This window comes from Nasonia vitripennis, chromosome 2 (assembly GCF_009193385.2).
Source record: "Nasonia vitripennis strain AsymCx chromosome 2, Nvit_psr_1.1, whole genome shotgun sequence".
NCBI lineage: Eukaryota > Metazoa > Arthropoda > Insecta > Hymenoptera > Pteromalidae > Nasonia > Nasonia vitripennis.
Window position 1 is genome coordinate 760,794 of NC_045758.1, and position 26,244 is coordinate 787,037.

A 26,244-nucleotide genomic window follows, 5' to 3' on the forward strand; every position below is an offset into this window, starting at 1 on the left:
ATTTTTCGACCCTTGTGATTGGCTTGCAGGAGGCAAATGAATGGTTGAGATTAGTTATCAAAAAAAGTGTTCTCCTTTTATTCAAAAAAATGTCTTACTCAATATTTATAAGCTCTTGGCGCAGTAGTACGATGATGTTAAATATTTCTATAATATTTTTCATAAACAACTAGAACATATTATACAGGTTTATATAATTCCTACGAACAATAAAATGATAACGCAAGTCTATAAAAATACAATGCTCATGATCACTGGTATCAAAAAACTAAATCAGACATGGAAGTTGTGGGAGAAATTACGTAGCGAGCTGAGCGAGTACACCTCTTAATCAGTACTCCATCTTCCTTATCACTGCAGGCGGTGAAGGATTTGCTTGTTTCTCTTTTTTGGATTGATGAATATTCACGCGTTATGAATCATTCGTTCAGGCACTCTCTTACACATGGCTAGAGCTATATTATCGATACAGATGTATACGTATAGCTGAAAATCCGTAAATTTCAAGCAATTCAATTGGCACGATTTGACTCCCTTCAAGTTTCTCGCTCAGTTCGAAAATCGTAGAAATACTGGAATGAAATAGTTAATAACATTATCAAAAACGATAAAGTTGTGAAAAATGATTATTTGTTGACTCATCCAACAAACGTACCTCTTTATCCAGCTCTTTCTGAGTTCGGATTTTAATCACAGGAAACTGCTTCTGTAATGATAAGATAAAACTTTTAATTGCATTGGCCGCCTCCAATCTTTGTATCATGAGTCCTAGTTTCACGATGTAACTTGTAAACGTCGGAACATCAAAAGTCACTTACGCTAAACGAATTTGTTGCACTCGTGCTCAAAAGAGGGTTGAGAACAAAAGGAACTCCATCGAGATCTGATGAACCTGGCAGTGTTCCGTACGTAGCCGGCACAGAATTAACTAGAGGTGATTTATTCGGCGGCGGCCTTGGCGCCGGTCGCGTTGGCCTTATTCTTGCACTTGGGCTCAGAACTTCGTAGTCTTGGTCATTATTCTCAGTCGTCTTTCCCGCACTCACTGGACTTATTTGTGGATACAGTCCGTTCGTGGGCTTTGCTACGAACTTTGGCTTAGGCGGCCTCTCCGGTGCCACTCTGTGCGGCGTTCCGTTTGACAGAGTTGGCGACGAAGTTTGGAACAATCTGCAGAAATTCATTAAAATGAAAATATTTGTCGGCGCTTTTGTAAGATGGGTCTTTTCTTGAATACTCACTCTATATTGGCATACGGCTGTGCAGTTAAGGAACCCGTCTGTAAGGGAACTGTTTTGTAACATACATATACTCCATTTATGACACTGAAATTGAAGATGTTTTTGTTAAATATTTTGCTAGTTAGAATATTTAAAGGTTACCGCAAATATAAACGGCATGTGCAACTTACCCAGCATAAGTGAATTCGTCAGGAGCCAATTTTGAACCTTTTCCAACCCTACTACACAAGATAATGTCTGATACAGCACATGAGCACAAATCCTTATTCCTAATTTTATAACACAGTTGCCTTTTACGCCACGCTTTTTGCACTGCAACAAGAAGTACGTAATTAATTTACAATCCCATTACAATAGTGAGAATGTTGCATCACAAGGCAAGAAACCTCTCAAGGCTGGGAGTTGTATATCTTGAATTACTTACTTGAATCCACAGTGTGAGATATCATACTGAATCCTTTGGGAGGAGGTTCTCTCTCGTCAATAATCAATATCTTTTCAATTACAGAATGTGGTAATCCTTCAGTCTTTGAAAAACATATGTATCTGGATTTTTTCTTGATAAACAATCCACTCTCCCGCCATAAGTCAGCATCGGAATCTAAATCATAAGTTCTGGATACCTGGAAGACATAGAAACAGAGTAAATAATAGTTGAGAAATTTGGAAGAAATATTTTAGAAATTTGCAAGTCATGCGAGGAAGTGAAAATTATAATAGCTCTGATGAATTTCGAACAGTTAGAAAAAGAAATAGCAATCTTTAAATAATCCATGAGTCATACGAGTCTTAACTAGCACTCTGGGCCTCTTCATTGAATGAAATCTTTTCATAGAATGAATCAGTCATGGCTTTATCAAAAATATAAATTTAAGTATTTTCTAGATCAAATACTTACAACAGTGAAGTTGGGTGGACACTTGTCCAAGTCTTCTATGATATTTATTGCTGTGATTGGTCGATCATCTGGTAGAACGGACGATAACTGGTGAACCAGCATTTTGTTACCATCCTTCCTCGACATTGTGCTGCCCTAAAAGAAGCAAAGAGAAAACTTACTTAGCAGTCACAGACTAAACAACTCGGCAAGCCTGACAAATAAAGAGCGCATGCCGAGCTTACAAATGAATTGCATTCCTTTCATTTCTGCAAACAGCAGGTGCTGTAATTCTTTCAAAGTATTATACGCATTTTAAATGTGTCAACTCACAATGGATGGCACACATCGAATTAATGTCTCTGTATTGCTCAAATATGTTTTCACTGTGTGTGTGTGTGTCATAAAAAATATCGATATGCACAAAATGCAGCTTTTTAAAAGAAATACTTCATTTCATAAATGTTTCTCAATTAATTTTTATCTTTGAGAGCAGCAGGATTAAATTAATCATTCGGTTTCTTGAAAGAATGAGTCATGAAAGAATTGCAACATCTTAATATGTAGTATGTTGTAAGAATTTATATATGTTTTAAAAATAATGTGAATAAATAATTCTACTTTGTTGACTAAAAACTAAGTAGTTCACGCCGTTTAGATTGAAAAAATCAGGAAAGATGAATTATAAGGTCAGCCTTCGATGTGATAAAAAATGCAATATCCTAAATGGAAAAGCGTTGGAACGTGAAAATTTAACGCCTAAAGAAACGGTCGTGCTGACGCAACGCTGACGAACAAACCATTGCGGAACCGACCTCGTTGTAAGCAAACAGTTTCAATCAATACCAATCGAAAAACAACAACTTTACACCTGCCATTATCTACCGGGAAACGGCACACGCATGCTTATCGCGCAAAAAACGTCAACACAACGATCACGTTGCCAGCCAAACAAACGCATAACCGCACGCTATTTCTGCTCCGAATTTTTTCATTGCTTATTATATTTAGCGTTAGCTATGGGCCACAGTGAAAGCTAGACGACGCGTGACTGCAGCAGCAGATGCAGCCGACGACGCACATCGTTGTTCAAGGAAGTTTACTCGTGGGAAAAACCCAACGTCTCTCGCGCAACATCCAGTGCAGCACAAAAGACGTTCGGTTGCACTCGACATCTCGCGCTGCACACCCGCATCAATTAGCACTAACGAATAAACGCACAAACCAAAACGAAAATGTGTCCGCCGCCGTCAGGGTACGCAGTAACGGATGCTTATAGACTGTGAGTATACACACACACACACACACACACACACAGCATCAGCCGTTCGAGAGCAGCGAGTATAGCAGCGGCTGCAGCGCAAAATAATGCACGCCCTATCTCCCCCCCTCTCGCGGCCTGTTGTTACGCAGCAGGTACAAAACAGCGGCAGCTGCAGCAGGAGTAAACACAAGAGACGGCACTGCACTCGAAGCTTCTGCTCTCGAAGAGGCGAACCATCGCGGGCACGAGGACGACGACGACTGCTCTTGGAATCGATTCAGTCGCTCTTTTCTCTCGCTCTTTCTCCGCAGCAGCAGCACAACAAAGCGGCCCTCTGCGTATGCGTCTGCGTCGCGAGCGTATCCTTTCGGCGTGCGCGTACAGCAGCCGTATATGGGATAGATAGATATTGTGCACTGTATACTGGAGAAAGAGCGAGAAGGCGTCTGGCCGGCGCGCGTGTGTCGACCTTTGACTCCCACCGGGAGTCCGTTCAATGGCCTCCGGCTCCTCCTGCTGCTGCTGCTTCTTCTTCGACACTCGACTCCTGTGCTCTCGACTCACTTACACCTACGATAACGGAGCATCGCGGGTATGACACATCGCCCGGTGTAATTCGACTACGTGCGTGCAGAGCGCGGCGGAAGAGAAAAAACAGCGTTGCGTACCGTCGACTACCTAAGTAGTGTGTGTGGGTATAATATCGCGATGACTTTGGCCGCGATTGCCTACTGGCTCGGTGCATACTACACACTAGCGCCGCGCATAGTCCACGCTCCTCTCGGTCCGATCCAAATTAGGCTGCCTATTAATAAACGATAAAGCTCGCGATACACACACACACACACACACACACACTGTACCTATGTATTATGCGTGCACAGTCCTCGAATTCGCTCGAGCTCTCCTGATCGGCTAGTCCTCCTGCCGGGGCTTCGCCGGCGACATTCCAGGCCTCCTCCGACGCAGCCGCCGTTGCCGCGCGCGACTAGAAAGTGTGCCGCGGGCCGAAGAAAAACCGGTTGACTTATTGGTTAGATTGCACTACGCACACAGCATCAGCCAAAGAGGGACGGCCGAGCGCGCTGTATAGTGTATGGGTATAACGCTATACTCTGCACCGCAGACTGGCCGCCGGAGGAGAAGCCTCTGCTAGCGCTGGCCTGAGACTGATGCTGCCGCAGGCCGCTGCTGGTGCCGTGGTGTGGTGGTGGTGGCAGCTCGCTCGCTCGACAGTGCTTAGCCGCGAGAGAGGGAAATTGTGACGCTTTTCCACCGATCACGTGCCCTCGTGCTTATATTCTTGGCGTGTTTGGTTTTGATAAGCACGCGAGCACGGGCTTTCATAGAGTCGTCGGAGATTAGATTGCGCTGATAAGGAATTTGGGAACTTGGAGGGCCTCCTATTTTTCAAGGCCGCCTTTTCGCAGGCAACTTTCTCTCTCTCTCCCTCTCTCGGAGACTCGGATGAGTGCCGTGGAAGGTCCCCGCGTGAAACGGACGTTTTAATCAGGCTGCTGTAGGTGTGCTTTTTACTGCGGCTTATCGCACTGGAAAGTATTTATTAACCCGCCGTAAATCTGGCCCGTTTTTCCAGCGCCTTCGAGAATCGAGCAAACAAAGCGAGTTGAGAGCGCGAGGGAGAGATACGCGCGACATAATATCTATATAGATGTGCACCTGCAGCAGAGAGCTCGGCTTAACTTTGGCCTCGTTCGCCAGTCCACTCGTTGTTTTTTCCCCCATCAGGAATGGCTGAATAACCGCGCGAGCTTGCTTTGACCTAGGTATCTGCCACGCGGGCAAAGAAAGGCTCGAATCGCAGTAGAATAACACACGAATTCGCCGAGCGGGCAAAATGTGTGGCAGCTGCATGCAGTCGCGATCGATATCGACCTCCCCACCCCGAAACTAGGCGATATCCGCAGAGCCAAAAATACACGTGCGCGCGCTGTGTTGTAGCGTAGGCGCGCCGGCCGGCAGTGGAGAAGCGGCACAGCAGCCCGTCGAGTGCGAGCGAACTCGCGAGGAAGAGAGGGCTAGAGCCGAGAGGAGGCTCCGTATATGTATATAATACGTCCGCGAAAAAGCCCGAGTTAGTTCGCGATTCGCGGAGAGCGCCAAGTGGCCCGTGAAGGGTCTTTTTGTGTGCGCCTCTGGAAACTCTCTCAATGATTAGCTTGTACGCGCGCGGTGCAAAGTAGACGCGAGGGAGAAACTTTTATAATTTCCACTTCTCTCTACCGGAAGGCCCGGCGAGGAGACGGGAATAATGCCGCCGCTACCGTCGATGACATCATATCAGCGCGACTACGAGGAACTGCGCGGCACTCGACGCCTGCATGCAGCGCACCGCTCGTTCAATAAGCCCTCGCGCGAGTACTCGCGACGCACAGACGGAGAGAGAGAGAGAGAGAGAGCGAGAAAAACGCGCAGGACGTCTTTGTCCGCTCCTTTCCTTTCCCTCTCTTCCCTCGTTACGCATTCTTTCTTTCTCTACTTTTTTCCCGGCGCTCCCCACGTCTGCGCTCGCGTGTTTGCATTCGCCATTGTCTCTCTCGCTCGCCGAGTCCCGTTTTTCCTTCTCTCTTTCGTCACATTCCTGCTTTTTTCGCCGCTCGTGCGGTTTTCGCTTTCTTCGCCACAGGTACACAGGTAGCTGCTCCATTATTCAGCGGCTGTTCCTTTTGTACCTCGAGCATGGCCCTTTTTCAAGCCACACTTGTCTGCTGCATCGGCTGTTTGGTCGATCTTTCCCTTCACCAGTTTCTTCATCTTCTGTCCCAGCTCCTCGCGTTTGCTCGGCTTATCCTTCGGCGCTGCTGACGGAGGCGCTCCGCAGAGGTCCTGTAAAATTCCTCATTTTCAGTATAGTGCGAGCCTAATCATCGACAGCCGTTATCGGCTCGAAATTTATCTCTCTAGCATTTCACTAAGTCATCTTATTCGTCCGCATAGACAAACTTCAAAGACACTCGGCATGATTGTCGAGAGGAAAGCGGCACTACTATACTATATAGTGAAAAGTCCGGAGAAGCTGAATGACGAAAAAGTGAAAACGCTCGGCCATTGAGTCGACAATATGATTCCTGCCGACGAGGACGGAGGGCGGCTCTTTATCTCCGCTCACTAAACATAATTTAATCGAGCCCTGCAGCCGCGACTCCTATGCACTGTAAACGCTGCAGCCAGTCGTGTCAGCGCTTTTCGACACCCGCGCCCAATGACTGCTCTTTCGAACGAAGTCAGTATAAGGAGCTGCAGTTTAGCGCGTGAAAAAAATTCGTCGGGTTTCGCAGCCTGTGCCTCTGTTACCGTGCGCCACCTGAGTAGGTAGCAGCAGCAGCAGCAGCAGCAGCTTGATTCGAACGTTGAGCGCTTTGCCGCTCGATGGCGCCAGTTTATACATAGGAGCACGGCAATTATAATATTTTTAGCCGACCGCTGTAAAACGGGCCATTAAACTTGCGAGTTACGCGGAAAATTAAAACTGCTTCGAGTATTTGCGTTCGATTATCGTTATAACGACGGCTAAGTTATGATTTTAGCATATAATCACATGTAGAGTATTCGAAATATTGCACGGTTAAATTAAATTGGTTAACGTTTCTCACGCTACTCTACACCACTTGATCCCGACAATATCGACCATGAGGTCGATGTAGTATAATGTCAATTCAGAGTTATTTATAGGAGAGGCTGAATCATAATAATGGGTTAATAGGCGCATATTTCCATGTAACATAGTAATTCAGTCCATTAAGTTCACGAACCGCCAGATCAATCAAGCGGAAACATGGCTGCGGCTGACGTGCGGTTCAATATAACACTCGCGGTATGTAACGCATTGCGTTTGCTTGGTACCTGCGGCAAGCCTACCCTCGTCTTCGAACACGATCAATCGGAAAAGCGAAGAATAAACCTCTCAGCGAGTACTTGGCTTTCGCGAAGAAGCCGGATGAAAGGCGCGCGCGATAAGAGCTCTATAGAAATCTCCGAATTCTAGACTCCGCGAAACACAAGAGGCTGCACTCGAAAAAGAGCGAGCTTCTCTCTTTTTTCCATTCCTGCAGCGCCGCGCGAGAAAGATATTCAACGATTCCAGCGGGATAGAAGAAAGAAACGATATAACTATACGGCCGAGAGTAGTTTCGCTGCGTTATTTATGGATAGACGTCGCGGAGTTGATTTTGCAATGCAACGCGCGAGGAATGGGCGTAGGAAGAGGAGGTTTTTATTAAATCTCCAGAGGATTCGAGAGTCTTTGCGCTGACTCGCTAGCAGCTTGTATATAGTGCCTCGACGACGGCTGATTCACGCCCGTATTTTTAGCTAGGCCATGGACCCTAGTACGTTTTCACACTTTCCCCGAGCGATTTCGAGCTTTAATTTCAGTCCATCCTAGACTGGAGCATCGCAGTCGGATTTACACCGACGCTCGCGACCGATCGATCTGTGCACTCTTCGAGTCGAAGGTTCGCCGCTTCGAGCACCATACGTGCGCTGTTGAGTCGCGCGCGAATTAATGCAGTGTTCCTGTGCGGGAGATTGGCTATTTCAACTGATATGCGTCAGGGGGGATAAGCGAAGACCACAGCGTCATATTACACCGACAGTCCGTTGCATAAGCGTATGCACTGGAAAAGTTGTATTTTTCCCTCGGCAAGATAAATTCGCGCGTCAAAAATGAGCGTCGCGACGATTTATCGGCAACTCGGCACTTTGTTACGCAATGGAATCGGGCACGTTCCTTGCCCTCTAAAATTTCAAATGCGAAAATCGCAAATCAAGGGGACTCAATGCGACAGCCGCGGGAAATTCGCGGTTAAATCCAGCGCACGCGCGCTCTCGAGGACGGCCGCGCGATATAAATTATAACGCGCACGAGTCACGTGTCTCGAAACGCGTCGACTATTTGACTGGCTAAGTAGTTGGGCAAATTTCAATTTCAATTCTCGCCCATATTATTGAGCTACCTGATTGATTTACGATCACCGGCGCGTTTGTTTGCGAGACACTGCACTTACCTCGTAATTGTGTATTTGGCGGGGACCGCCGTTTATTTTGGAAAGGAGGGAAAACTAACCTGAAAGTTTTCGCCGGTTTCCGCCGCCGCCCAGCACAGCTTCGTAAACACATCCAGCATTGATAACGGTTATTTTTTCACACGCAGAATACGCAGCGATAAGGCAGGCAGGCAGGTCCAAAGGGGCCCGGCTCGTCCTCGCTCCGCGCCTGGGCCTATCCGGCGAAGAAGAAGGAGAGCGGGGGTTATACAGCTAGCAGGCGAGAGAGAGAGAGAGAGAGAGAGAAGAAAGAGAGCGTCGCCGACCACGCGGGAGCGAGCGGGGCAGAGAGGGAACGAAAACACGCCGCAGCCAGCCACTCTAAGCACGCTGCTGCTGTACAACACACACACACGCGGCCGCCGCGGCGAGTCTACACTCAGTCCCCGCGCGGTTCCCGTCTCGTGTGCGCCGTCGCCGCCGCACGTTTTCGCTGCTGCTGTCGTCGATTGTCAAATTCCCGATCGTCCCCGCCAAAATCGACGACCTGTAACGCCTGCAGCAAACGCGTGCGGCGCGGGAGACTCGGGAAACTAGTGTTTAGGTTATACCTGCCGGATTTCCACGCGAGCCAGAGACACCGGTTGCTGCTCTTCGCAAGGACAAGCCGAGTGGACAAGAGGAAAAACCAGCCAAGTTCGTCGGTCACCCGCTGTGTTTTGTCGGTGAGTTTTTGCGATCGTCCGCCGATACGTACGGGTTTTGTTCGGCTTGAAAGCGCGAAAACGGACAAAGGCTTGTTCTGCTAATCGGCATCCTTAGGTTAGCGAATCCAAGTACCTACCCAGGTATCTTGATTTGCCAACCTTTTCCGAAATAAGCGTCGCTCAGATTAGAGGTCGATCGCCAGCAAAAAGCGTTGTGTGAAACGAACGCAAATTTAACCTAGAAATGTCCATTCCGCGAATTGGAGCGAATTTTTTCCTGGCTTTTCGAACTTGATCAAACACCAAGCGGGGCGTTTCCAATACGAGGTTAGGTTTCCGCGAGCCCGCCAATTCTAATCGACCCACTTGAAAATAAGTTCTCGGAGTGCAATTAAGAAGTGTGTCAAAGCACTCGTAGAAACCGCAACTTTCGAGCAATTACTTAGTTACGCGCGAAAAGCCAAAGCGAGTGCGCTTTCGAGCAATAAACTTTTCGTTTCACCTATCCGCTTCCCTGCGGCCTGCACCTGCAACAGCATCGAAACTACAAGATTATCTAACAGCCGTGCACTGTCATCCCCCCGCTATAGCGATCGCCTTATCTCGATGTTGATGCGCCCCTCTTTTGCAATGCCCTCGTCGTCGAGCGCCTGTTGCCAAGCCGGGCTGCATGGCGTACAATAGGTACAAGGGCTTGTCAACGCGTGTTGTCTCGGATTTTTTATACGACTCCTTTTGTGCCTCGACCATAGGAGTTGTGATGCAGCTTATGGGTAAAGGCGGCAGGGCGATCTGATTTAATTGGTCGGAGGCGTTTTTACGGGTTTGCAATTGATAGGAGCTATTTTTAGCCGGCTGGGCCATTCGAACGGGGGATAGCGCCCGATAACGAGCGCGAACGTTATCGAATAGCCTCGATCGGATAGGTATACCGATACAGCGAGCGTAACGCGATCCTTCCCTTGTGTTAAAAAAACCACCTGTCTCTCTGTTTACCAACAAAGCAATGCCCTCGGTATGCGTGCCTGGTGCGTTGCACCGCGGCATTGACGATTGCAGAAGCCTCCGTCGCGGTGCCGAGCACAGAGCCGCTCTAATTGCATGGCGTCGAGCGAGCGCGCGCCTGAGGACAGTGCGAGTATTGTTAATGACGGACCGTTTTCGCGCCGGCTTTGATAATCCGCTGCGCTCGAGAACCTGGCCTCCTTGCTTTTCGAGAAATCGATAGCAGCCTCTCAAGGTCATCTGCGCTTTCCTCGTATACGGTCTCGATTCTTCTCTTTCTTCAGCGGCACTCGCCGCGCGCTCGCCTAATAAGCGTGTGCATGCAGCCGAGCCATGTGCATGGAATGCATTTTTCTCTCATTAGCGAGGCGAGCGCTGTCTCTCTGTCTGAATTAAACATCGGAGCGAATGCGCATTTTCATGCATTAGGCTCTCGCTGACTTTTTAAGCTGCAAAATTTAAATCCTTCGCTGGATATTTCTTTTAAAATGTCACATTTCAAACGGTTCATCGCAACGCCTTGCTTGCAGAGGGACAATGGAGCTGACGGAGTTCGAGGAGAGCGTGTCGTTCGACCTGGACGATCCGGACTTCGCGCCGCCAGCAGTGCCGCGCACCACCGCCCACGGGGTCTTTCGAGGAATGAAGTTCGCCGCCGAGATCGCCTTAAACGTCAACAAATGTGAGTCACTCTCCTACATAGACAGCCGCGTCCAAACCGGATCCGGCTTATCGCGAAAATTTTCACTTCACTTCCTGCGCATTACGTATGCATAGGTAGGATAATTGATAGAGAAGAACCGAGTGTCAAGCACGCACTGAAACGCCTCGGAAATGCACGATCGCGGCGGCGCGAGCCTCGTCAGTCAGCGGCCTCCGAATTCGTGAATGAAAGCCGCCTCGGGGTCGTCGACCTTCCCGCCCGGTCCCGACTCTCCGTGTGCGCGCGTGTACACTCGAATCGGCGCCGCGGCGACTTTGAAATGCGAAGATTTCCCGTCACACCGGCCATTGTTTCAGCTCTCGCTCTATACGTGAAAAGGGCTTACACAGCTCCGTAGTGCTGCTGACGTAGCGCGGCATCGGCACTATTGCGCGCGCCTTGGCCTATTAAATTCCACCGGGCTTTGGGAATCGCCGACAGTATATAGCGTAGTCGTCACACTCGGTGCACGTGATTCGCTCGTGTGCCGCGTCTGCTCCGTTGTTTTCTGCGGATTCTTGCACCTTTCGAGTTGGGGAGGCCGATTCGTCGTGAGGAAATCGTTCGGTTGATATGGCAGGCCTATTTTTACATGTGATTCTCAAACGAAGAGCGTCGGTCTGGGTTTGAACTTGAAGATAATTTTTCCTTTCACATATTAGCGCGGTTCTTTTTTATAATTGCGCTGCGCTAATCTCTATATAATGCCGCTTCTAATTAAGATAATAGACCGGGCGGAAGTCGTTACGCGAGCTAGTTCGCAAAATTGTTCGGCTCACGAAACGCTCGAGGCGTTTCAATTTCAAAGAGGAAAAATTCACGAGCATTACAGCCCTTGTTTCCTGCATACCGTTGCTCGACCCGCCGCCAATGACGCAAATCAACCAGCTTATAACATACGCGCACACCGCCTGTGTGCCCGAGGAATTATGCATGCCAGTGCGTTGCATCGAAGGCATCTCGCGCGACGCGACGCTCCGAAGAAGAGGCGCAAAAGCAGTGGCTGCTAAATCGAATTTCCGGCAGCGCTGTTAACCGGCTGATTGAGGTTTTGTCGCGCCGCCGCTCGTAAAATCGCGTCTGTTTATCGCTAGAGAGAAGCGAAGCGACGAGTATACCCCGGATATTAGCAGACTGGGCTTTGTGCTGCGCGCTGCTGGATTATGCAAGTCGTTAGAGCGCGATAGAGAGGATGTATTCTCCTCGGGCGCGTGGAAAGGCCTTTGATGGGACTTGATTCGCATTGTGTCGCGGACAAAGGGTGGAATTTGTTGAAATTTTATCTCGCGCAGATTACGCGCAAGATTGGCACTCATCTGCGAGTGCGAGGATTGCGGAGCACGTATTTGAAGAGCGATGAACTTCGATAATAAGCCTTTCCATTTAGCATACTTGCGCACAGACTACGTGTTTATGCGAGGAAAGAGAAAAACAAGGCGAATCTAATCTCCGCGACACGGCAAGTTCATTGCACCTCCGACGATGGGCGCGTAAAAAAGAAATGCCGAGCATTTCGCGCCGTCGGTGTAGTGTGCAACTGGCAACAGTCATTTTTCCATTGTCCAGCTGCGATAACAGCTCTTTATCGCGCCAATTCGAGTGCGGCTACTTACCGCGATCGCGATTTCCCACGTGCGAACTTCGTGACACTCGGCGAAGCCGTTTGATTTTTGCTGCGTGGTTGCGAAAATATTTTTTCACGCGGTTCTATAATCGAGATGATTTCGATCTTTTCTCGACCTCGATGACAGCTTTCCGAATATAAATATACTTCTCTCGAGGAGGTTCTCGATTACGAGAAGATGAGCACGTCCACTTTTAGATTAAAGGCATTTATTGATTCAGGCTCGAGATATAACGTGCTTTAATTAAAAATATCGCGCTGAAAAATTACATGTCATTAGAGAGCAAGAGATCGAGTGATCGCTTCGTGATTGGTTCTCGGTAAATCAAAGCGATTAATAAATTGATATGAAAGCAATCAAATCTCCGATGTTATCCCTCACGATACAGCGCTGCAAAGTACGCGATTCGGAAAAATTAATACGTGCTATACTCGAGAGGAAAGAAATTGGCGATCGTGCGCGTTCTGAGAACAAGATGCTATACACATTAGAGCCACTCGAAGAAATTATGTAACTTCACGAGAAATTCACGTTCTTGACATCAGTGACCATTTAAATTTGTCCTAATCAGCGATTCTCACCAGCTCAGCACCAAAACAATTAATAAATTACTGCTGCGTTCTAAAGCGCTTTCAACCCGTCGGTCGATTCCACCTATACAGACCATCAATCCGCCCAAGACGGCGACGGGTGTCGCTCACTCGAGAGATATCACGTGTCCGTCTCGTCGCGATGAGTTTTGCGGGCGGCTGCAGACGATCTCGTTTCATTAGACGGGGCCAATAGCTCTTTGCGTGCATTCGACGACGGAGATGCTTTCTCGCGGACGTTTGTTTATCGAGAATCGCGGCTACACTTGTGCGAAGAATACATTTTCTCTCCTGGCGCAGGATAATCGAATGAATCGGCAGGTAATCACACTCCGATAGGCGTGATAAGTCCTGTTCGCTCAGCGCGTCTCAATGGAACGCATTTAGAATACGGCTATTTTTAAGCCGCGGAATCGTTCACCGCCGTCATAATCCCTCTATCACCGTAACAACCGACACGCGCCTTACATTGTGTTATAGCCTTTTCATTGAGATATGGATCGATAGGCGATATTCGTGTTATTCAACGGCTGATTTGGCGCGCGCGGAGCAGCAGCTTTGTTGCCGTTTGCGTCACGCAATAACCGGCTGCTTAGGCGCATGCTAATTATCGATAATCAATCAATTCGCCCGATGGCGAGGATGATAGCCGCGCATTCGCGAGTGATAACCCACATCGCTCGGCAATGATTTACGATGCACTCGTGCAGTTTTCATAATTGATGCAATGAGAATTCGAGGCGCAGTGTCAATCATACGTCAATCGCACTGCTGATTGTAATCAGCAAGGATTTTCATTTGCATGATTCGATGCGAATTAATCGCGAGATTAATTTTTTCTCCATCATGCCCGAAGCGAAACAATTAGTCCTAATGAGCCAATTAATCTCAATCTTCCCGAAGAAATTCAAGCCCAGACTGATGAGCAACGAGACACAAACAAGCCACCCCAGTGCGCCAGGCGATGAAGATGCCCGCAGCCAAGCGCGGTCTCGAATAATGACTCTTTCGGAGAGTAGCCGACCCTTTCTAACAATACCCTGCCTACTATATTTAAATATAACATTGTCGCGCCGCTTGGCGCCCGCAATTCCTCTTTGAAGCCCGTATGCCTCCCCTAAACCCACGGTCTCTCTCTCTCTCTCTCTCGGCGGGCCGTTTAAATAGAAAGCGCGAAATAGCTTTGCGGCCCTAATAATAACCTCGCTCGCGCTACTTCGGTTGTCGAGATTCGCGCAGCAGACGCGCTGTAAAATGGCTTGGAGGAGCTCCGCCGTCTTCTTTTTTCCTCTTCTCGTTTCTCGGCGGAGAGGAATGCGAAGGGCGCGGGCTTTTTTCCTAAATTAGTAAGTAGCGAGTAAGGGCTGGCCTCTCAAAATAAACGAAGATGATTTGAGGCTCTGGCCTGGCTTGGAAGACTTTGAATTGAGAAAGTTTGCAGCAGCAGCCCAGGTCAGCGCGGGAAAACTTCATAGAGGCTGGAGTATCAAACAGCTGGAATTTCTAGCTAATTTACTCCGTCTGGCTCGTAAAAGTTGCCATTGAAAGGGTAAAGACCTGCCGCCGCCGTTCATTATGGCGCAAAGAGAGAAGCGAGTGAAAATAATGGGACTACAGTTCTCGTTATAGAATCTCCTTCGGCATAGAGTCAACTACGAGCACACTCTCGTATGCGCCGTCAGCCAACGATGCGTGTGCATGATGGGAGGTCCGGCGACTGCAGCCAGCAGAACGAGAGCTCGACTGCGCCGGCAAAAAGGAGCCGCTGCGCGCACACACGGACAAAATTGGATCTGACCGGCTCGACTTTCTTCCTGAGAAACGAGCTCGGCCAGAGAGATATCTGGCGTGCGGAGCGCGCGGATAAAATACGCCTTTGTCTTTCAAGCCAGCCTTCGCTGCTTTATCTCTTACGGAGTATTCCTTTTTCGTCGGGCGCAGCGGCGGCTTTTCTCTATTTTTAAGAGCGCGCGAGCACGCACACACACACACACACACTCTGGACGGGAGCGGCCTTCGGAGCTCCGCGGGCTTCTGCACCCTGCGCAAGGTCGCCTGCGCGCGCGAGACCGGCATTTATTAACGAGCCTTGTACTTTTCTGCCAGGGGATTCGCATTATTGGGAGTCGAGAGTTTTCGGTTGCATCATCGTCGAAATTTTGAGACCGAGGCCTTTCACAGCGAAACGAGTGATCGCAGCTCTCGGCAGTAAGCTTCGACGTGGGGAGCCAGCGATAAAAAAGAAAAATCAAGTTCGCGCGCGATTCTTCCGACCGTCCGACGGTAAGTGATTCGCGCAAGCGTTGCCGTAACTCGCAGCTGTGTGATTTCGCCGATAGATGACTGTACGCGCCGGTGTTGTCATCGAGCCTCTCGGCTGCTCGCGATATAGCGAAAGTCCGCGGCCGTCGCGAATCGATTGATTGATCGATCGGCCGAGAAAGCGACAAAGGTGCTCCATCATTGGCGCTCTATCTCTCGCTCGATTGTATTTTTGTACTTTAGCACGCAGTGATTGATTGCTCCAAGTTAAATCTTCCTTCTATAGCACTCCGTATTGTGTCTTTGTTTACGCCCTCTCTTTAAACTTTTATCGTTTCTCGAATAGCAGAGGCAACAAACAGCTAGTCGCATACGATTTTCACCCCTTTGTTGCGTGCATGGAAAGACACTTTGCAGCCGCAGTTTTCTGAGACTAAAGAGGCCGGAGAAATTTTCCGCAAAAACAGCGTAGACTCGCGAAAGGTTATCGGGGACCCCCAGCCAGCTGTTATAGCCGCTCGCGATTATAATACTCCTCGATTAATTTGCACAAAGCTAAGCGCGAGGGAGAGCCTTGCGTTGTGCCGCACTAATGTCGCTCCGTCTCTGTCTCTGTATTTTCAGCAGCTACATTTTTCCTGTTTTCTGCACTTTGCCTCTCTTCTGCTTTTCTCCGATGATACGCCATTTTCATTGTTCGGTTCGCGTCGACCTCGATTGCCTTATTAGCATTTAACGTTAATTTTAAATGAAAAAAAAAAACATTCCATATTAATTAGCGGAGGCCTTGGAACGTGGAAAGACTGCAGAACAACATTTATTTTTCCGAGTTGCATAAATATAGCCTGCTAAAGTTACTCCTGCGGCCTTCAATTGTGCCAATATGAAAATAATGTTTTCAAGAAATTACCGCGGAGTAGTCGATTCCTTCGTTACGAGACTTATGAAACGACTTCTCGCTCGTCCATGCGTCAATAATTTGCCGGCCTATTGTGAGCGACGATGTCCCGTTTTCTATTTTAAACCTTTCTCATTCGAGATATATGCCCTCCTTCAGAATTCAATTTAAACGAAAGCGCGCCTCGAGACTATCTAGTCGTTAAACCCTCTTCCGGATTTAATTTCGCTCCTCGCACGCCTACAGTCGTAACTCTGCTGTTCACTTCAGGGGGATCACAGCCGGACGGGTGTGTATTTCCCGCGAGGCGTTTCCTCAATGTTTACATTCCGGCCGATGGCCACAATGCGCGAAAAAATATACACAGCACGATCATCCGGCGATGAGTCTTTGATGAACATCAGATAGACTCGTCAAGGGGCTATCGTCGAGTCGAATCGACACTCTCGATTAGATTATCTCTCGAAGTTTACGACACAAGTTTAAGGTGTATCTCCTTTTCGTCTTTTATCGAGTTACTTAACTCATCGCAGCTCGCTCGGGCATCAAATCATATTATATGCCGGCATCTTTATTGACAATTGCACAAACAAAAGAGAGTCACGTGCGGCTCGCGTATAAAATCAGATAACGCAAACGACCTTTGTCATTCCGGCGCAAGCGTTCGAACGTTCGAGAAAGAAAATATCGCGCGAAATCTCGGAATGTTATAATCCCTCCTTCTTAATGCTAATGAGCTCTCTTTATCTCTCTCAATCTCTCTCGCTCGGACTAATTGCCAAAAGCATTTTTCTTTTATTACCGCTGAAAAACGCTGATTGAGCAACAGAAGCGTCGTTCTAGGTATTCGTCATAATTGGCTTGCGCCAGGAATCGTATTGCATATCGTTCGTGTCATACTGTCAATTTTTTCCCCAAGTGGCACTATTCTTCTGACATCACACTTAGCAACGACTTTTTTCTCGAACAACATCTTCTGTAACGCGGTTTCGAAAATGCTGTTTGTGCAGTCGAGCTGGCGATAAGCAATAATCTTGTTGTCTTAAAAACAACGAAACCGAGTAAATCGCCGCAATTTCTTCTCAATTGCCCGGATAACTCTCTCGCGCTTAAAGGCGGCAAATACGGATCTATGAAATAAAGAGATTCTGCGCATCATCGCTCGGCAAACAAACGCAAATCCATCATCTGACGTTTTATTTACGGTAAAGCTCAAAGTCTCTCCAAAACGAGCGATCGCGACAGCCGCGCGTGACGGGCCGACGCAACGTTTTCGCCGCAAGTGCAGCGCATCTGTGCATACGATTACGCATATATCCTCTCTCGCGTTTGTACAAACTATTTAAGGAGCTGAACTGTGACGCAAACGCTCCTCGCTGTGGACTCTATTCCCCGCGAGGACGTACCAGAGTCATCGGCTTGTTTTCTCGTACCGAGTATAACAACGGATGACGAGTCGCCGCGTGGCTCGACGATTATCTTCGAATTTTTTGGCGGACGACTGCCGCAGCTAGCTTTTCTGGAATGGAAAACACGCCAGTTTTGTAATCCAATGTTATTTCCATATTTGTGTCATTGACTATTAGTTTCGCACTCGTTACAATTTTTCTCCGGCTGCTCGCTCTATATTTAGATATCTATTGTTTGTTTTTTTGCGCTGTGTTTATCGTGCCGGAGCATTTTTCACGAACGTATTATCTGTAGAATTGCTCATTATGAAAACACACGGATCAAAATTTATTTTTGGAAGCTAATTATTCAACGTGTACAACAGAAAAAGTTACCGAAGCGTATCATTCCGGCCGATACTATTTACGATAGCAATCGGGAGCTTTTTTCGGCGATCACGCAAAAAGAAATGTACACACACGCTCGATAAAAGACTCTGGAATAGCCAACTAGTTTTCCCCGCATGAATCAACCGCGTGATTCGCTCGCTCCACATACTCGCTCCGCATAATCGCGCAAAAAAAGCAGTTGGCGTCTGTTGGAAATTTTGCTCCGCTACTGGATACGAGCGCTCTCTCGGCTCTCAGTCTAATTGTCGCCGTCTAAAATTAGCCGATCGCTTCCCGCTGGAAAAAATCCGCCACTAATAGAGATAAGAAGCCCCTCTCCCGCGCGATTTCGAAAGACGGGCGATCCTCGGCATACTTATTATTCGCCTCCGCCTTCGATTACAATATTGCGCGAGAGCGCGGAGACTCGTGGTGGTCGTTGGGGGTCTGATAACCCCGGCGAACCGCATCTCTTTTCGTTATCGGAGCCGCACGCGTGCTATATAATCGTTTCTTCTTCTTCTTTTTCGCCTGTTGTTATGTTCGCCGCGTTGCCTCATCTTCGCCGTTGCTCGCGAGCGTGACGCTCGCGAGGCGACGATCTGCTTTTAATGGCCGGTAATCTATCTGTATCGGAGCTGATGAGCGGCACGTTACGATGCTCGCGCGCTATTCGATATTTGCGCCAGTTGCCGCTTCGGCGATGGAGGGGGATCAGTGGCTCCTCTCGTTATCTCCGTCGCTAACGCGTTCGATCTGCAAACATTCATGCGGTTATTCCTCGTTAATTTGCAAGTATTTCTTTTAATTCCGGGGCTGTGCAAATGCATTTAGTTTAGATTTAGTGTCCCGGTGTTGTCGTAGCCTCGGCGCGTGCATCGCCAGTCATGTATTTACCTGAACTCTCGATCGATTAGCATACAATAAACGGCAAATAATTAACGTATCGAATTGTCTGTTTATCTTCCTAATGGCTCATTGATTCGGCTCCCGTAGGCATAACGTATGCGCGCAGTAGATTTCCTGTCACCACGACCCCTTTACCCGATTCATTACATAATCAAGTGCTCGAGAAAATGCGAAAGTTCAATGAAGGCGTGTGGGCAATAATAGTTGTATGTTTTTGAATTTATTATTCCGCCCGATGTAAATATGAAGACTAACAATAACTCCCCGACAGAGCTTCTTCCGAAAACAAGACAAGACATGACAAATCGGCGTAACGATCCGCTAACTATGGACAAACGTCTTTGACCATCGGCAAAAACAGTCGCCTACGAGACGAGACCTCGAAAAGCTCGTAATCCCGTCGCTATTTACCGAACATCCGAAGCGACGTCCCCCACTCTCCAATTAAAACGCACATCAGCGGCAAGGACTACTCAACGTTTGCACATCGCGAATTCCGAAACGTCCCGCGGCGCAGTTTCGAATCCGGGAAGGAGCTCTTTCGCGAACGGGGCTCCTGTTTACCACCGCGTATAGGCTTTAGGCGGGGATGAGTCGAACTCGGGGGTGGGAGTAACGTGCAGAGGATGAGATTACCGAGAAAGGCTACTCGGCTGCGAAAGCGTCTATTTTGCAATATTTACAGGCTGCAATAACGGCGCTAAGAGAATACGGAAGCGGCCGTTACTTCCCAGAAGTGTACGTAGCTGTCGAAAGTAAGCTGCCTCCTCTCGGAAGCGATCATCGCTTATTTTTAAACTATTTACCCGCGGTCGGCGGGCCATTAATTTCCCGAATTCCCACTGCGCGCGTGTCAAAATACAGCCTACATCGAGCTATATTTCATCCGTACACGATGCACCGAAGACAAATTACTTTTTAACGATCCAGCACTGCGATAAAGCGCTGCCGCCACCTTGATCCTCGTCGAGGTCCCAGATGAATTAAAAAGCTTCACCTCCATCCTGCGCCGGCGTTTATACTTAGTCCGTGGGTCGAGGAGTGGCCGCTCGAAATAGCCGGACAGGTGCCCGACGCGAGCTATTTTTGGACTCGCCGCGTAAAGTCGAGCGCGAACAGCTCCGCGTAATACTTAGTTTGCTGGTTAACCGCAGTGTTGACCCGCGACGTCATCGAGCCGGAGTCTGCGCGGGCGAGAATTCCAGGTTGCATCGAGGATGATCTGCAAAACAGTATCGTATGTTTGCTATCGATAAGAGCGAGATGCAGCTCGTTTGCGCGCGGATTGTTTTAGAATACGGATGATGCAGCAGATAACGTATTTTTGTGCAGCTAACGATGATTTAACAGCTTTTCTTTCACGGTCGTTCTTCGTGACGATGCCTTACGTAATGTTACATGCTCGGCTGACTTTTGGAAAGTATGTTCGGAAAGACGCGAGACAAGTAGTTGGGAAGTTTCTGCAGCGTTTGCCGAAACGATGTCACACTCCAAATTCGACGCGCATCATCAAAAAGTGTGCGAAAGATCGCGCGAGTCACGTCTCTGTTTTGATTCGAGCCTCGTTTATTTGGGTCGTCCATTCTCGTCTGGCCGCGTGACTTACGCAAGGAGAGAGAAAACGCGCATTTGCGTTTCGCGTCGACGCGGCCTTTTTTCGGCATCGCCTCGCGAATTGCGCGCTCTTTTACTGCGTCGTCGTCGGCGTGAAAAGCAAAAAAAATTTGTCACGAGCTCGCGTCACGAGTTTTTCGCTCTCTCGTCTGTGCCGACCGGAAACCTTCTTGATGGACCATTAAATTCTTTATTTTCCATGTCCGCAGCCGCAAGTGGTTCTCGCGCTATATTTAATTTTCTGACGCAGCTCTGAGAACGTAAGCCCTGCATCAGAGATTTTCTCCGTCGCGATGCGGACATCGTGACAAAGACTCAGGCTTGTTGATGTTGATCCGCGCTTATAGGCACGGCAGGAAGTGGTTCGAGCGGCGCGATTAACCAGTTGCCGAGAGTCGCGTGTGATAATGGATGTGTGCGAGCGAATGATATGCCCCGTGTGTACGTTTCGCTTCTTCTGTCGCGTGGCTTCCGACATGTGTGTCGCAATGCGCGAGCTATTGTTAGCTCCGATGTGTTTGCACGAAAGTAATCGTCTTCATTAGTAGTTCGTGTACTAGGTTCGGAGGTAATTTGCTTTTAAATCATCGCAAGCATCCAGAGAAATTAATATCGTGAAACTTTGTCTCGGTGCAGGGAGTTTAATGACGATATAACAATGCAGCAATTATCGCAAGTTGGGCAGCTTAATTAATTCCACAAGGCCGTACTCTATAACAACTGCGACGTTATTAGTTCGAGCTGCAGCTGCTGTTATCACTGCCATTATAACTTTCCAACGCGCGATTGCGTCGAGGCGCCCTTCCGAAGCCATGTCGCTCCAAAATGGTCTTTTTTAACCAACTTATCCGTCCAATCTCCATAATGTCTCAAGCCACCGCCCGGCGTTCCTCGTCCTTACGAGATCTTGCGAAACCCAGACAAGCCCGCGCACTATCTATACGTACAAAGCCTCTACACCAGACCCACGCTCACTTTGTCGCCTCCGCCTGGCAGAAAGGAAAAAAAGCTGAGCTCGGCGACTTAGCATTCACGGCGCGACGGAGCTCGCGAGGACGGAAAATTTCTTATCGCGCGAACGAGTTTACGGAAGCATCTTGTCTCGCCGACGATGCGATGCGCCACGGCGCGTTATCCTCGACGCCTTGAGACCGTGAAACTCTAGGCAAAAGTCTCTCGCGGCTGTACTGCCGCTTTTCAAGGATGACGAGGAGCGAAAAGCGAGATGAGAATTCCGGATCGCGACAGCCCCGAGCCAGTCAAGGCGAAGAAGAAGTCGTTGAACTTTCGGCGAATTTTGAGATGGATCGGGACTGCTGGTCACGCTCGTGCGGGGATACACTGTTTGCCGGAGTTTAGTTTCTTGTGTTAAGATTTTTTAAGGACTTCCCAAAACAATGTTGGGGTCGGTTTTGTATAAAACTTATCAAATATTTGTAGTCAAAAAATTTTTCAAAAATAGGCCGCTAAAATCAGCTGATTTTGGGACCCCAAAGTTTCTAATTTTTCGTAAAATATCAGCATCGGTGGTTCAGTGGTAGAATGCTCGCCTGCCACGCGGGCGGCCCGGGTTCGATTCCCGGCCGATGCAATTTTTTTTTCTCCAAAAAGTTGTATTTTTTTCATTATTAGCAATGAATTAGGGGCCGTGGACCCTTGAATTGAAGTTTTATCCCTTTAAAAACATTAGAAGGGCTTAAAAATAGATATTTATTTCTAGGACAGTTATCGCTTGCAATAAAATTGAATTTCAAAGTTTAGAAACCTTTGTATCAGAGTATCAAAGTGAGAAAGGGCGATAAAGGGCGCAGATCAAGTCATGTCCTACGGAGTGAATCACGAGTACCGTTACTCGTGACATGACTATATAGTGGAGCGGGATTGATGAATTCGAAAGATTCCCAACTGATAGTAGAAAGTTTGCAAATAAAATGTTTTATTGCTATGACTACACTTCAGCGCTAGTGGCAAAAATGCAGACACGCGGTAGAGAACATACAGAGTGATAATCCCGAGTTATACATTGTGAAAGCGATATGAAAATCGCGATTCAGTCGATCGGTATACATCGCATCGTAGCTCAAAGCGCTCATCGATTGGGCGGAAAATGAGCGCGTGTTCTGATGGTCAGATACACATGCATCCGCAACGTGCAACCGCAGACAACGAGCCACGCTGCCGCGTATGCCATACATCCCGGGTTAACGCCTCGCGAGCGATCGGGTATACTACGCAGAAAATCATCTCTGGCGCCAGTGGCTGCGGTGGCGGCTGATGCAAGGGATCGACTGGGTGGAGCAGTCGATAAGGGGAGCCTAAAAAATCGCTGGTTGGTACACACACGCGCACACACACACACACCGGAGCCGCTGAAATGCGATGCTGCTGCTGCTGCGTAGATGCAGCCGATGATGCCTCCGCATAAGGTTGCATAAGCAAAGTGCACTTTATACCGTGATCGTAGTCGCTCTATCGAGGCACAAACGCAGTGGCTTTCTAAAACGGCTTAGATAAGTTTCGCGCGCGCGCGCGCTAATCCCATTATTGCGCGTAGGCTATTCATTGAGGAATTACTAGATCTGTTATTGATTCGGAGAGCAGCTACGCAACGAGCTGTAGAGGCCGTTTGACGTTGGCATATTATGCTCTTTTGTCAATGAGTAGAGGGTGATCAATAATACGCGTACGTCAGTTGCTGCTGGCGTACAATCACCCCGCGGGAAAAATAAATCTCACGATGAATTTCAAGCGCCTTATCTGCATGAGAGATATTCAAAACATCCCAACTCCGTTTACCATAAGCGAAGACTCGCGGAGAACTAACCAGTTGCCGTTCGTCTACCGGCGAAAATCGCTCGTATATGGGATACCGCAACTACACGCCTACGCCGACTATTTTTAACGATTTTAACGATACGTAGCTCTGAAATTGTGCACCTACCGCATGCAGCGTCCCGTATCGAAAGTTCGCAGCTTGTTAAGAGTCACATTGAAAAACGGGACACGTACTCGGCGTCGTCGTCGTGTCGGCACCTTGTGAGCGATATCTCTCGCTATTAAAATCCCTATTGTGACGCGCTCGTCCGGCTTGCCAAGTTGAAAAGCCCGGCTCTCGATGATTTAAAGCGGCAGATATTTCAGCGGGCACGCGACCCTCGCAGAGCCGACGACGCTGCGCGTCTCTTTCTTTCCACTCCAGCTCTGCAGGATAAGAATCTGAAAACGAGGCTGGTACGCGGCTGCTTTATTGTATAGCTTAGAATTAAAAGCTAGAAGGCCAAATTCAAGGTGTGTTTATTAAGTGCGTTTGGAAAACTCGCGAAAGAATCCCACCCAAAAAAATAAAACAAGAGTGTATTCGAAACGTCGCTAACTGTTTTTTTTTTTTTATGTTTCAGGTGAGTTACAAAAGCTTCTACTCTGCACGGACTTTTTGTAAGCGACGTAAGTTGCAGAAATTTAAAGTTCTACCAGGTCGATCTGAGCGCGTTGCGTTGAATGAAACGGGAGAATCGAGCCTCTAAACGAGATCAAGCGCTGCTTTTGTGATGCGACGCATAGACTATGTATAAGTCGCATTTAGAGCGTCTCCGTGAATTGTCCCGCCAGCGAGATAACGAGAGAATAGGCGCGACACGTAGCGCAAATTTACTATCATACACGAGCCGGGGGAACGAGGTACCCGCTTCGATTCGCCTTATGTATACCCCGAATCGGATTGCGAAACGCGATCGAGGTTATCAGTGAGTTATAACACGGCGTTGCACTGGGGGAAAGTATCGCGCGAGTGCGTGGCGTTGTGCAACTATCAGCGCCGCTTTTTAGAGTACGAAACAAAGAAGTGGATTGTCGCAAGTCACTTTTCAAATTGTCTCGCGATGCTAACCAGTAGTTGCATCAAATTCAATTCGTCCAAGTGCGAGCGTTCACTCGTAATAAAGCACAATAATCGCGTGTATGAGGCCGAAAATTGCACGGCAACTGCATTCTCGCGCAGAAAATAATTATACTACTCCGAAGTCAGATGACGCTACTTACGGCGCGCGCCAGTCCGCCATTTGGCGAAGTAGTGTCATTTTCCTATTTCGTGCCACTTTTCGTCGAGTGCGGCCAGGACGACTCCTCTGCACGATCGCGGCCTCGCGTGGAAGCTCTTGCAATATTTCCGCCGTCGCGACCGGAGTTTATCTCCCTCGAAGAACCTGTATTGTTTGGCCTTTGTTCACCTGAATGTGCACAGCGGATCCTTCGTTGTTGACCCCGATAATCATGAGTTCTTGGCAATTGTGACGTTCTAACTGCCCTTAGGCAAGTTTCGGGCGCGTTATGCTCGTTTCTGAAAACACGTCGAAAGCCCGAGAATGGTTGCGTTGAGAGAGAAACATCGAGTTCGCGGGCTTTGCAACTATACCTTTGCAGACGACTTAGATCCGTGAAGTCGTCCCGAGTTTGGAGGATGCAGGCTCATTCCACTGGCAAATATTTGCCTCGATCAACGACTACTCCGCTGAATTTTTTCTCCGTTACGCAGTAGAATCTCCTGAAACCGAAAACAAGTCACTCCGCTGCATTCTTTTTTTCGCAGAAGCCGCGCATCGACCGGAGATAAGAAGGCAAATCGTCGTAGCCGGAACGGAATGATGAAAATTATGAGTTCTCTGATGCGCTCATGCCGAGATTGCTTCGCGAGTGTATAGAGAGGGGAGCATTAATATTCCCTGTACGAAGCGAAACTCGTTTTCCCAGTAATCAAGAAAGTCGAATCGAGTTTCGTTCCCGGATCGTATAATAAGGTGTACAGAGACGTTAATTCGTTTGATATGTTGATGGGGGGATCTATTGTCGTACGCCGCGGCCCTCTCGAGAGTGCTCGCCTGCACGCGATCTCGTGCGCGCATTATAATGCGCGACTCTTTTCAGCAAACCTTTCGCGGCGGGAGCCCTCCGCGGTGAAAGTCAAATTAATTGACCCAGTTTGCAAATACAGAGCCGCAAATCAAATTAAACGCTGCGGTTGAATTCGACGCACGAACGGATTCCTCAATAGAGTACAGCGCAATGATAGATGCGCACCATTAGTTCTCGCGGCTGACCAGTCGGGAAGTGGATTGTTAACGAGGCTCCAAAGTCTATGATAAGAGTCGCTCGGTGCGCGCTCGCGTTATTGATTCTCTCCCCATCGATCTTATCGCTCGTAACCCAATAACCTTTAATCCGGTCATAAATGCACGCTAATGTCGCACCGCCGCCTCGGCAACGTATATAGGAAAAACGCGAGCCGCCTCAAGGTCGCCTCTGTTGTATATCGGTGACTTGCTCCGCTGTGCAGCGGCGCACTTGAATAGCTCAGCGCTCCGTCTTTGTGTCTCGATATAACATGTACGATGATAAAACACAATACACTCCGACGTACCGACAATGCCGGCATTAGCTGGTATAGTTCTGCACGGCCCCTCTGAGTCACGCGACGGTGAACTAATTCTGAAATGAAGCTTGAATTCGCTCGCTCTGCTTATGCGACATCATCTTCGATTCCTCGAGCCCAACTGTGCTGCGCTGAGATTTCTTCTCTCAGCAGCGCCTGAAAGAGGCGGAAATGAGCTGTGTGCGCGACAGATTGCCAGATCGTCTGTATAATCGGCCGCTTCTAACCTCAGTCCAATACACGTGACCCGTTACATATAGAAGCCGTAATTACACTTTATTGCGCGGGCGATGCAAAAACATGGGCGTCGTAAAAATACTTCAACAACGGTGCGCATAAA

At 48.4% G+C, this 26,244-nt stretch overlaps 2 protein-coding genes and 1 non-coding gene across 13 annotated transcripts in view; 2 read left to right on the plus strand and 1 right to left on the minus strand.

The window, feature by feature from the left end:
• Positions 1-50: 50 nt before the first annotated feature.
• On the minus strand, positions 51-8,543 carry LOC100116582. Of its 10 annotated transcripts, none has more exons than XM_031922755.2 (8): positions 8,469-8,543; positions 2,140-2,274; positions 1,666-1,864; positions 1,412-1,553; positions 1,242-1,325; positions 819-1,170; positions 656-706; positions 51-572 (listed from the first exon to the last, which is right to left on the minus strand). In XM_031922755.2, the coding sequence occupies exons 1-8, from the start codon at positions 8,526-8,528 to the stop codon at positions 537-539; spliced, it is 1,059 nt and encodes a 352-aa protein (XP_031778615.1). In that variant the 5' UTR covers positions 8,529-8,543; the 3' UTR covers positions 51-536. The 10 variants fall into 10 exon arrangements, with proteins under 10 accessions (XP_031778615.1, XP_031778616.1, XP_031778618.1 ...); XM_031922756.2 differs by lacking the exon at positions 8,469-8,543 and adding an exon at positions 4,246-4,583; XM_031922758.2 differs by lacking the exon at positions 8,469-8,543 and adding an exon at positions 4,051-4,175.
• Positions 8,544-8,800: 257 nt separating this feature from the next.
• LOC100119043 (protein pinocchio) overlaps positions 8,801-26,244 on the plus strand; it is a 62,964-nt gene continuing 45,520 nt past the window's right edge. The window contains exons 1-2 of one of the 2 annotated variants that reach the window (XM_008218186.4): positions 8,801-9,113; positions 10,631-10,782. In XM_008218186.4, the coding sequence (XP_008216408.1) occupies positions 10,638-10,782 (145 nt within the window). In that variant the 5' untranslated portion in view covers positions 8,801-9,113; positions 10,631-10,637. The remainder of the gene's footprint in view (positions 9,114-10,630; positions 10,783-26,244) is intronic. The other variant, XM_031922760.1, reaches the window with a different exon arrangement.
• TRNAG-GCC lies at positions 22,000-22,070 on the plus strand. Its single transcript has one exon. It is a non-coding gene; the product is annotated as a tRNA-Gly (tRNA).